The 13,138-nt window shown below is 38.9% G+C and overlaps 1 protein-coding gene across 2 annotated transcripts in view; it reads left to right on the forward strand.

The window, feature by feature from the left end:
- LOC128700790 (polycystin-1-like protein 2) overlaps positions 1–13,138 on the forward strand; it is a 102,631-nt gene that overhangs the window by 56,514 nt on the left and 32,979 nt on the right. For both annotated transcript variants that reach the window (XM_070097182.1, XM_070097183.1), the window contains one exon: positions 1,748–1,913. In XM_070097182.1, the coding sequence (XP_069953283.1) occupies positions 1,748–1,913 (166 nt within the window). The remainder of the gene's footprint in view (positions 1–1,747; positions 1,914–13,138) is intronic.

Here is a 13,138-nt window from a genome sequence, read left to right on the forward strand (position 1 = left end):
ACAATAGTATTACAAAAGAGAGGTAGCCAAAAAATTTATAATTAGTATGTGGTGCATAATAAAAAAAATATTAAATTAAACTAACCATATACACCTGAAGTCAGTACCTGATCAGCTGGGCTGCTGTTTACATGTGGCCAGCAGTAACAGCTTGGTTGATCAGACCCTGATCCACCACAAGGCCTGGCCTCAGACCAGGCCGCAGGGGCGTTGTTCCCCGAAACCCTCTCCAAGTATACTCTAGGTATGTATACCCGGAGAATACCTCCAGGTATATATACCCGGAGTATACCTCCAGGTATATATACCTGGAGTATACCTCCAGGTACCAGGTATATACCCTGCTCACAGGATGGGTATGGCATACATAATAGGGATATTAAACTAAACTAACCATATACCCTGCAGTAAATTTATTTGCTGTAGCTAACACCAAGCAAATTTTCTTTCAATTTTCTCGATTACATTTATAATGTATTGCTGGTCATTATCTATAAGGATTTTTGTAACACTTATAAATACTTTGCTTATGTAGCCTCTTTATTTTGCAAATATCTTTATTATTATTATGATTCTTTCAGCGCACTGGCCGTATCTCACTGAGGCAGGGTTTACCTGGAGTTTACCTGGAGAGGGTTTCAGGGGTCAACACCCCTGTAGCTCGGTCTGAGACCAGACCCAAAAAGAAAAACAAAAGATTCTCTTTTTAACTTTAGTAATGTGTGCAGGAGAAGGGGTTCCTAGCCCCCTTGATACCAGCTTGTTAGTTGCCTCTTATGACACGCATGGCTTATGGAGGAAGAATTCTCTTCCACTTCCCCATGGAGATAAGAGGAAATAAACAAGAACAAGAACCAGTAAGAAAATAGAAGAAAAACCCAGAGGGGTGTGTATATATATGCTTGTACATGCATGTGTAGTGTGACCTAAGTGTAAGGAGAAGTAGCAAGACGTACCTGAAATCTTGCATGTCTATGAGACAGAAAAAAAGACACCAGCAATGCTACCATTGTGTAAAATAATTACAGGCTTCCGTTTTACACTCACTTGGCAGGACAGTAGTACCTCCCTGGGTGGTTGCTCTCTTTCAACCTACTACCTAGAATTACAATTTTTTTTTTTTTCAACAAGTCAGCAGGGTGACCCAAAAAAGAAAGAAAATCCCCAAAAAGAAAATACTTTCATCATCATTCAACTCTTTCACCTCACTCACACATAATCACTGTTTTTGCAGAGGTGCTCAGAACACAACAGTTTAGAAGCATATACGTATAAAGATACACAACATATCCCTCCAAACTGCTAATATCCCGAAACCCCTCCTTTAGAGTGCAGGCATTGTACTTCTCATTTCCAGGACTCAAGTCCGGCTATATAAATTACAATTACTGTTATTATTATTATTATTTGTTTAACACCAGCCATCTCCCATCAATTAAGGGTGACTCAAAAAAATAGAAAAAAGTTTTTTTTTTTTAATTTAGTAATTTATATAGGAAAAGGGGTTACTAGCCCCTTGTTCCCGGCATTTTAGTCACCTCTTATGACACGCATGGCTTATTAAGTCTCAGTACACCAGTCTTTGGAATTAAAGTATTTTTGGCTGGTGGTGAACAAGTGACCTACATCTTTAATCATCCTCGTGTGTCGATAGTATCTTAAGCCCAATTAATCAACTAACCATCATGGGTGTAGTTCATCCTGTGAGTACATATATGTATTAATAATAATAATTAATAACCAACAGGCAGTCTGCAGTACAACTACGGAAACATGAACTTAAATACTTCAAGTTTTTACCTGCATGATGCGACGTACGAATTTATGGTGTGGGTCACAAAGGACACAAGAGCAGCGAATGCTTCCGTGCAAGTGGGAGTCACTCTTCAAATTCCCCCCAGTATCATCATACAGTGAGTTGTGATTCTTTCTCAATACTTATTTGAAGTATATATACTGAGGTGTGTATTTATGTGTATACATTGAGAGGTGTGTATCTGTGTATGTGTATATACAGTGGAACCTCGGTTTTATTCATTAATTCGTTCCAGAAAGTCTGACGAAAACTGAATTCGATGAAAACTGAAGCAATATTTCTCATAAGAAATAATGTAAATCCAATTAATCCATTTCAGATGCCCAAAAGTATTTACAAAAAATACATTTTATAGAGAATAACTATAGTTTTACATATAGAAAACAATGAGAAATAAATATAAAGGACTAATGAAATGGATAAATGAACATTTAATATCACTTTTTCCTTTATTGAAGACTCTTGTTGGTGTATGGAAGACACAAGGAGGGGACAGGGAGATGGAGAGATTATTTACCTGGAGTTTACCTGGAGAGAGTTCCGGGGGTCAACGCCCCCGCGGCCCAGTCTGTGACCAGGCCTCCTTGTGGATCAGAGCCTGATCAACCAGGCTGTTACTGCTGGCTGCACGCAAACCAACGTACAAGCCACAGCCCGGCTGGTCAGGTACCGACTTTAGGTGCTTGTCCAGTGCCAGCTTGAAGACTGTCAGGGGTCTGTTGGTAATCCCCCTTATGTGTGCTGGGAGGCAGTTGAACAGTCTCGGGCCCCTGACACTTATTGTATGGTCTCTTAACGTGCTAGTGACACCCCTGCTTTTCATTGGGGGGATGTTGCATCGTCTGCCAAGTCTTTTGTTTTCGTGTGCAAGTTCGGTACTAGTCCCTCAAGGATTTTCCAGGTGTATATATCATGTATCTCTTCCGCCTGCGTTCCAGGGAATACAGGTTCAGGAACCTCAAGCGCTCCCAGTAATTGAGGTGTTTTATCTCCGTTATGTGCGCTGTGAAGGTTCTCTGTACATTTTCTAGGTCAGCAATTTCACCTGCCTTTCAAGGCAGCTGTTAGTGTGTAGCAAATTCCAGCCAAGATAGAACAAGTGATGTGAAGAGTGTCATCATGGGCTTGGCATCCCTAGTTTTGAAGGTTCTCATTACCCATCCTGTCATTTTTCTAGCAGATGCGATTGATACAATGTTATGGTCCTTGAAGGTGAGATCCTCCGACATGATCACTCCCAGGTTTTTGATGTTGGTGTTTCGCTCTATTTTGTGGCCAGAATTTGTTTTGTACTCTGATGAAGATTTAATTTCCTCGTGTTTACCATATCTGAGTAATTGAAATTTCTCATCGTTGAACTTCATATTGTTTTCTGCAGCCCACTGAAAGATTTGGTTGATGTTCGCCTGGAGCCTTGTAGTTTCTGCAATGGAAGACACTGTCATGCAGATTCGAGTGTCATCTGCAAAGGAAGACACGGTGCTGTGGCTGACATCCTTGTCTATGTCGGATATGAGGATGAGGAACAAGATGGGAATGAGTACTGTGCCTTGTGGAACAGAGCTTTTCACCGTAGCTGCCTCGGTCTTTACTCTGTTGACTACTACTCTCTGTGTTCTGTTAGTGAGGAAATTATAGATCCATCGACCAACTTTTCCTGTTATTCTTTTAGCACGCATTTTGTGTGCTATTACTCCATGGTCACACTTGTCGAAGGCTTTTGCAAAGTCTGTATATATTACATCTGCATTCTTTTTGTCTTCTAATGCATCTAGGACCTTGTCGTAGTGATCCAATAGTTGAGACAGACAGGAGCGACCTGTTCTAAACCCATGTTGCCCTGGGTTGTGTAATTGATGGGTTTCTAGATGGGTGGTGATCTTGCTTCTTAGGACCCTTTCAAAGATTTTTATGATATGGGATGTTAGTGCTATCAGTCTGTAGTTCTTTGCTATTGCTTTACTGCCCCCTTTGTGGAGTGGGGCTATGTCTGTTGTTTTTTTTATTGGTTGGAAGGGGAGTCCCCCTCCATAAGGACTTCAGGTATCACGTCCCTATCCAGGGTTACTTCTCTTCTTTGTTTTTTACTGGCACTGGACCCCTGTTGCACAAAAAAATCTGTTCAGAGAGGTCTGTTACTGGCGTCTCTTTAAGATTTGCCTGAAGTGGGAAAAGGCATTGTCATTGAACATGTGGCAGACATGGCTTGCAACAGATTTGTTAGGGTGATATTTCTCCACAAAACTTAGCAACTCCACTTTGCAAACATGTCCTTAACCCTTTGACTGTTTCGGTCATATATATACGTCTTACGAGCCACCGTGTTTGACGTATATATATACTCATAAATTCTAGCGGCTTCAAATCAAGCAGGAAAAAGCTGGTAGGCCCACATGTGAGAGAATGGGTCTGTGTGGTCAGTGTGCACCATATAAAAAATCCTGCAGCACGCAGTGCATAATGAGAAAAAAAAACTCCGACCGTTTTTTTTTTTTAATTAAAATGCCGACTTTAAGAACATAAGAACATAAGAAAGGAGGAACACTGCAGGAGGCCTGCTGGCCCATACTAGGCAGGTCCTTTACAATTCATCCCACTAACAAAACATTTACCCAACCCAATTTTCAATGCTACCCAAGAAATAAGCTCTGATGTGAAAGTCCCACTCAAATCCAACCCTTCCCACTCATGTACTTATCCAACCTAGATTTGAAACTACCCAAAGTCCTAGCCTCAATAACCCAACTAGGTAGACTGTTCCACTCATCAACTACCCTATTTCCAAACCAATACTTTCCTATGTCCTTTCTAAATCTAAACTTATCTAATTTAAATCCATTACTGCGGGTTCTCTCTTGGAGAGACATCCTCAAGACCTTATTAATATCCCCTTTATTAATACCTATCTTCCACTTATACACTTCGATCAGGTCTCCCCTCATTCTTCGTCTAACAAGTGAATGTAACTTAAGAGTCTTCAATCTTTCTTCATAAGGAAGATTTCTGATGCTATGTATTAATTTAGTCATCCTACGCTGAATGTTTTCTAACGAATTTATGTCCATTTTGTAATACGGAGACCAGAACTGAGCTGCATAATCAAGGTGAGGCCTTACTAATGATGTATAAAGCTGCAGTATGACCTCTGGACTTCTGTTGCTTACACTTCTTGATATAAATCCCAGTAATCTATTTGCCTTATTACGTACGCTTAGGCATTGCTGTCTTGGTTTAAGGTTGCTGCTCACCATAACCCCCAAGTCCTTTTCGCAATCTGTATGGCTAAGTTCTACATCATTTAATTTATAAGTACTAGGGTTATGGGCACTCCCAAGCTTCAGAACCTTGCACTTATCTACATTGAACTGCATCTGCCACTTTTCTGACCAAGAATAGAGTTTGTTTAAGTCCTCCTGAAGTTCCCTAACATCTACGTTTGAATCAATTATCCTACCTATCTTTGTGTCATCGGCGAATTTGCTCATATCACTAGTAATTCCCTCATCAAGATCATTGATATATATTATAAACAACAACGGGCCCAAGACTGATCCCTGTGGAACGCCACTTGTTACAGATCCCCACTCGGATTTAACCCCATTTATGGACACTCTCTGCTTCCTGTCAGTGAGCCATGACTCGATCCACGAGAGCACTTTTCCCCCAATGCCATGGGCTGCCACTTTCTTTAACAGTCTATGGTGCGGAACTCTATCAAAAGCCTTACTAAAATCTAAGTAAATAATATCAAATTCTTTATTGTGGTCAACAGCCTCAAAAGCTTTACTGAAGAAAGTTAATAAATTAGTTAGACAAGACCGGCCTCTTGTGAATCCATGCTGAGTATCATTAATCAAGCTATGCTTATCGAGATGGCTTCTTATAATCTCAGCTATAATTGACTCTAGTAATTTGCCTACAATTGAGGTCAGGCTTATTGGGCGGTAATTTGACGGTAACGACTTGTCCCCTGTTTTAAAAATAGGAGTTACATTAGCCATCTTCCACATATCAGACACTACACCTGTTTGAAGAGATAAATTAAAAATATTAGTTAATGGTTCACAGAGTTCCATTTTGCATTCCTTAAGAACCCTTGAAAAAACCTCATCAGGACCCGGCGACTTATTTTGCTTCAGTCTGTCTATCTGCCTCACAACCATCTCACTAGTGACTGTGATGTTACATAATTTATCTTCTTCTAGCCCACTGTAAAAATTAATTACTGGAATATTGTTAGTGTCTTCCTGTGTAAAAACTGAGAGAAAATAATTATTTAAAATCAAGCACATTTCATTCTCATTGTCAGTAAGGTGCCCATAGTTATTTTTAAGGGGACCTATCTTATCTCTAACTTTTGTTCTATAGACCTGGAAAAAACTTTTTGGGTTAGTTTTAGAATCCCTAGCAACTTTAATTTCATAGTCCCTTTTAGCTTTTCTTATCCCCTTTTTAATGTCCCTCTTAATGTCAATATACTGATTCATAAGATGACCCTCACCTCTTTTGATACGCCTATAAATTCCTTTCTTATGCCCTAGTAGATATTTGAGCCTATTATTCATCCATTTTGGGTCATTTCTATTTGATCTAATTTCTTTATATGGGATAAACGCTCTTTGAGCAGCATGTATAGTGTTCAGAAAACTGTCATATTGATAGCTCTCTTCGTTACCCCAGTCAACAGATGATAAGTGTTCTTTAAGCCCATCGTAATCTGCTAAGCGAAAATCTGGGACTGTTACTGAGTTATCGCTACTATCGTACTTCCATTCAATGCTAAATGTAATTGATTTGTGGTCGCTAGCACCCAGTTCCTCTGAAATTTCTAAATTATTAACAAGGGATTCATTGTTTGCCATAACTAAGTCAAGCAGGTTATTTCCCCTTGTAGGTTCTGTCACAAACTGCTTCAAAAAACAATCCTGAAATACTTCTAAGAAGTCGTACGATTCTAAATTCCCAGTCAAGAAATTCCAATCAACATGACTAAAGTTAAAGTCTCCTAGAATTACTACATTATCGTGCCTTGTGGCCTTAACAATTTCCTCCCATAGTAGTTTCCCTTGGTCCCTATCTAAGTTAGGGGGACGGTATATCACTCCTAAAATCAGTTTTTCATGCCCCTCTGAAAATTCTATCCAAACAGACTCTGTATGTGTTACTTCAGACTTAATACCCGTTTTTATGCAACAGTTCAAGCGATCTCGGACGTACAATGCCACCCCACCCCCCCTCCCAATACTTCTATCTTCTTGGAACAATTTAAAACCCTGAATATGACATTCCGCAGGCATGTCCCGACTTTTTGAATTAAACCACGTCTCAGTTAAGGCAAATACATCAATGTTACCTACACTAGCAACTAATCTCAACTCGTCCATCTTATTCCTAGCACTACGGCAATTAGCATAATAAACATTGAAAGACTCTCCTTTCTCTTTACCCTTCCTGCTCATTTCTATTTTTCTACTAAACCTATTACCGTCTTTATCACCCAAGGTCCCTGGCTTTTCAATATCTATCTCGTTCTTATTATTACTAGTTCCCCTAGAACTCGTAATATTACTACACTGGGACTTCACTGTTTTCCTGCCAAAACCCATACCACTAACTATTCCTAGTTTAAAGTCCTAACTGCTCCCTCCACTGCAGTTGCCAGTGCTCCCACCCCACACCTAGATAAGTGAACCCCATCCCTAGCATACATGTCATTTCTGCCATAGAAGAGGTCCCAGTTGTCAATGAATGTTACCACATTTTCCTTACAGTATTTGTCCAGCCAGCAATTGACACCAATTGCCCTGGACAACCATTCACTTCCAACTCCCCTCCTTGGCAAAATACCACATATGAGAGGGTTCCCACCCTTACTTCTAATTATTTCTATTGCTGACCTATACCTGCTAATCAGGTCCTCACTCCTACGTCTGCCAACATCGTTGCCTCCAGCACTGAGACAGATAATAGGATTGCTCCCATTACCTCTCATGATGTCATCCAGACGGCTAACAATATCCTCCATCCCAGCCCCAGGAAAGCAAACTCTCTGTCTCCTACTCCTGTCCTTCAAGCAGAACGCCCTATCCATATACCTAACTTGGCTATCCCCAACAACAACAATATTCTTACCTTCCTTAATGTCTTTCGTCGTGTCGTTCCCAGTAGTCAACTCACATTCGTCGGGTAGCACTGAGAATGTATTGGATGTTTCCACAACAGTTTCCACGGCAGTCTCTTTCTTCTTCATCGTTTCTACCTTTCCATTCGTCTTCTTGATCGTCAACTTCTTTCCCTGCTGTCCAGCCACTGACCAGTTTCCCTTCTTGACCTGAGGACTCAAAACAGGAGGACTACTACGAATCTTCTTGTTCTCCTCGGTCAATCGCCGAATTTCCAAATTCGCCAACCTCAATTCTTCCTTAAGCTGTTGGTAAAGTTGCTCGATGGAGGGCATCTTGCTTCAATTCTAGAGAGCGCGCAAACAGGTCTTCACAGAGCCAAGTACACGTCAACACTGCGCAAATGCCAACTCAATCAGGAGCTACTGCGCAGCACGTCCGCACGGCCCAATAGCGATGCGAAAAGTGGTCTATTTTTGTATAGTATTTATGGCTGTGCATGTATTCTCGTTTTCTTGGTCTCATTTGATGGAATGGAAAACATGTTATAGAAATAGAGGTAATTTTGATTGGTTTTACTATGAAAAGAACCTTGAAATGGAGCTCAATGTAGGGGAAATATTTGATTTTTGCCGATGTTCAAAAGTAAACAAATGATGTCATTTTCCAATAAAAGTCCAAGTAGCCATTCTGATATGCAATCATGAATGGGTTGACATTATTTATACAATTATTACAATATTGCAGTAGTCTGCATAACAGTAAATCTTCTATTTTTTATTTGAATAAAAATTCAAAATAGAAAGCAAGAGTAATATCAGAGGGGCCTGGAGATGTGACTGATGAACAAAGAAAATGTTATTTTAGAGCCAGGAATGTCTGCATTGTTTATTCTGGACCCTGTTTTGAAATTGTCATATTTTTTAATTTTTGTGAAATTGGCCAAATTGCAAATTTCTGATCACATTATTGGGTAGTTGAAATTGGTAAATAGGCAGTTTCTTCAAATTCAATTCAATTCAATTCAAAGTTTATTCTCTGTAAAGATTACAATGTTGAATTTACAGAATTTGGTTGTTGTGTGGTTTACATGTAGTTAAATAATGATTACAGAGTGTACCACTAGAACGCCTGGCATGGCTAGGCATTTCGGGCAGACTTAGTTTAATTCTTTATTTTAAAATATTACAAATTATGAGGTAAGTTGGTATTATGGCTAAGTGACTAAATACTAGTTTGTGAGTTTAGCAATGTGAATGCTTTTGTTTTGGCACAGTACATAGTTTCAGTATTGGAGTATCATAGGATTCATTATTTTAAGATTGAGATTAATATTTCTGTTTATGGTCAAATGGGTGAGTGAGTGTAAGTGTGAACCACCAGGTGGTATTCGTGTAGTTAGTTGATGGGGTGTATCAGGGAGATAAGATGTTTTCTAATGGTAGTTTTGAAGGTGATGAATGTGTCTGCAGTTCTAGAGTTCTCAGGTAGGGTGTTCCAGATTTTAGGGCCTTTGACATACATTGAATTTTTGTAAAGGTTTAGTCGGACACGGGGAATGTCGTAGAGATGTTTGTGTCTGGTGTTATGCCTGTGGGTTCTGTCACAACTATCAAGAAAGCATTTTAGGTCAAGGTTGATATTGGAGTTTAAGGTCCTGTAGATGTAGATTGCACAGTAGTAAGTGTGGATGTACTGAACAGGGAGTAAGTTTAGATCTATGAAGAGTGGGGGGGTGTGTTGCCAGGGATGGGATTTAGTGATTATTCTTACTGCAGCTTTTTGTTGGGTTATTATTGGCTTTAGGTGTGTTGCTGCAGTTGATCCCAAGCACAAATAGCATAGATGAGGTATGGATAAATAAGTGAGTGGTATAGTGTGAGAAGGGCATTTTGCGGCACGTAGTATCGTATCTTGGAGAGGATCCCAACTGTTTTGGATACTTTTTTGGTTATGTGTTGGATATGGGTGCTGAAATTCAGGTTGTTGTCAAGGTATAGGCCTAGGAATTTGCCCTCATTATGTCTGGTAATTAGAATGTTGTCGATCTTAATGTTAATTTGTGCATCTCCTGCTCTGCTACCAAACATAATATAGTAGGTTTTGTCAGTGTTAAGCGTAAGTTTATTGGCTGTCATCCAAGTCGATATTTTGATCAGCTCCTCGTTAACAATGGTGTTGAGGGTGGCAAGATTAGGGTGAGAGATGACATAAGTCGTGTCGTCAGCAAAGAGAATGGGTTTCAGGTGTTGGGATACGTTTGGAAGATCATTGATGTATATGAGGAAGAGCAGGGGACCAAGGACACTTCCTTGCAGAACTCCAGTATCAAGTGGCTGTGTTGTTGATGCTGTGTCTTTAATGGTAACATACTGATACCTATTAGTAAGGTAAGATTTGAAATAAGCAAGCGCATGGCCTCTTATTCCATAATGGTCAAGTTTGTGGAGTAGGATGTTGTGGTCTACTGTGTCAAAAGCTTTTCTTAGGTCAATAAAAATTCCTAGTGGATATTCCTTATTTTCCAATGCTGTGTAAAGCAGATCTAGCATTTTTATGATTGCATCATTAGTGCTTTTATTTTTCCTAAATCCAAATTGACAGGGGTTGAGTATGTTTTGTGCTGTTATAAATGAATATAGTCTCCTGTGCACGAGTTTCTCAAAGATTTTGGATAGCAATGGTAAGTTTGATATTGGCCTATAGTTGTTTAAGTCTGTAGGGTCACCACCTTTATGTATTGGTGTAACCCTTGCCATCTTGAGTAGTTTCGGGAAGGTGCTAGTTTCTAGTGACTTGTTAAAAAGTAATGAAATAGCATGCGAAAGGAAATGGGCTGCTCGCTTGTACAGTAATGGTGGGACATCAGACAGATTCCCTGAGTTGTTTTTAAGTGACTTTATAATCTCGGTGACTTCCGAGGGCTCAGTTGGTGCAAGATAGAAGGAATTTGGGAAATTCCCATCTAGGTAGTCCCCGGCATGGGCATTGGTATGTGGGATTTTATTGGCGAGATTAGATCCTATGGTTGAGAAGAAGTCGTTTATCTTGTTAGCTGTGTCAGTGGGATGTAGTGGTGTTTCATTAGGTTTAGTTAGGACAATATTCTTGTTTTTTTTCAGTTTGTGGGTCCCTAGAATCTGAGAGTGTTTTCCAGGTCTTTTTTATATCTCCTCTAGTGTCTGTGAATCTACTGGAGTAGTATAGTTGTTTGGCTTTCTTTATTACTTTGGTGAGAACTGATGAATAGTGTTTAAGAATATCTTTGTGTATTAAGCCCTGTCTATATTGCTTTTCATATTGGTGTTTCTTGTCAATGGATTTCAGAATGGTGCTGGTTAGCCATGGGCAACCAAGCCGTTTGTTTGTGATCTGTTTCGTTTTTATAGGACAATGTTTGTTGTATAGTCTAAGTAATTTCTTAAGAAAAATGTCTGTCCAGTCATCAATACCATTGGCCTTGGAGAATTCTGTAGGCCAGTCAACAATCTCTAGGTCAGCTGTGAACTTCCTTATTGAGGCCTCGTCATGGAGTCTAAATGAGACTTTGTTGTATTCAAGTGGTGGTTTATTAATGTTTGTCAGGAGGAAGGTAGGGTAGTGGTCTGTAGTGCTATCTGTGATTATCCCTGATTTAAGGGGGGCTAGTATATTGGTCCATATGTGGTCTATTATGGTTGCACTTGTCTCAGTGAGCCTGGTTGGTTTAGTTATTGTTGGTATGAGAAGTGTGTTGTTCATATTGTTGATGAAATCAGTTACAGGCTGATCATCTAGTAAGCCAAGGTTGATGTTGAAGTCTCCAGCTAAGAGAAGGTGGTGCTTATTCATTTGTCTGTTTGTTATTAGTGACTTTAATTTCTCACTGAAATTTGGGATGTTTGTGTGAGGTATCCGGTAAATGGCACCGATTGTTATTGGTGTCTTAAGGTTTTTTACAGTAAAATTAGCAAAAATGTATTCCCCATATTCATCACTAAAGCAAGTGGTGCTAATACAAGATAATTGGTTAGAGTAATAGATTGCAATACCACCCCCAACTTGGTTTGGTCTGCAGTTGTGAATTGCTGTGTATCCTGGTAGAGGGTAGATATCTATTGTGTCCTGCTTAAGCCAGGTCTCAGTAAGAATAATGCAGGAGAAGGGTGTCTTTAGTGATTCAAGGAGTGCCAGGAGGTCATCATAGTGTTTGCTTAAGGACCTGATGTTGTAGTTAAGTACTGATAGACTTTTAGCATTGTTTAGGATAGTGCTGGCTTGTGATGCTGTGTAATAAAGGCAGTTACTTTCCAATAGGTTTTGATTGGGTGTCAGATTATGGAGGTTTAGATCAGGGTCAACGTGATCAATCATCTTCTAGGTTTAAATTATGGTTAATTATATCCTGAGTTATGTGTTGAGTTCTAGTACTGATATCTGTAGTGGTGGGAAGCTTGGATAAGTATATAGCTAGAGTATTTTGGTCATATAGAGTATAGTCACTACTACACATAATGAAGTTGATGTTGTCTATGTGTTGTGCTGGAATGAACTAAAGTACAACTAGGTATAAACTAGTAATATAAAAATACAAATTTAAAATAGAACAAGACTCTCACTTGTAATTGTACTAAGGTCTAATATAATGACTTTTGTGGAGTCTATGTTTTGAGCTAGAATGAGCTATAGTACAACTAGATTTAATCTAATAATACAAAAATACAAATTAAAAATAGCACCAGTCTCTCACTAGTAATTGCACTATGGTCTAATATATTTAATTTGGTATTGACTATAGTACAACTGAGTTTAATCTAATAATATAAAAAAGGCACAAGACTCTCAATTGTAATTGCACTAAGGTCTTATATAAGTTGTTTACAAGAATTAGAGTATAACTAGATTTAAATTGACAGGATAAAATACACAAGTTAAGGTAGCAAAAGAATAATAATAAAAAAAAAAGATAAAAATAAAAATGGCAATGACTTGGTTATAATATGCTAGTAAGATGGTAGACAGGATAGTATAAGAGTTGTAGTTGAAAATACTAGTTTAAAAAAGTATAGAATAAAATGGTCAATAAAAGAAGTTTACAATAAGTTTGATCAATATAGTTTAAAGCAAAATTGGGGAATAATAGGGATTTTAGAATAAAATTGGGCAATTGAGTATTTCTTAAAGTGAGGTAGAATTATTGAGGACAAGTTATGGCTAGTTT

Source organism: Cherax quadricarinatus, chromosome 56, assembly GCF_038502225.1.
Source record: "Cherax quadricarinatus isolate ZL_2023a chromosome 56, ASM3850222v1, whole genome shotgun sequence".
In the NCBI taxonomy this organism is placed as follows: domain Eukaryota; kingdom Metazoa; phylum Arthropoda; class Malacostraca; order Decapoda; family Parastacidae; genus Cherax; species Cherax quadricarinatus.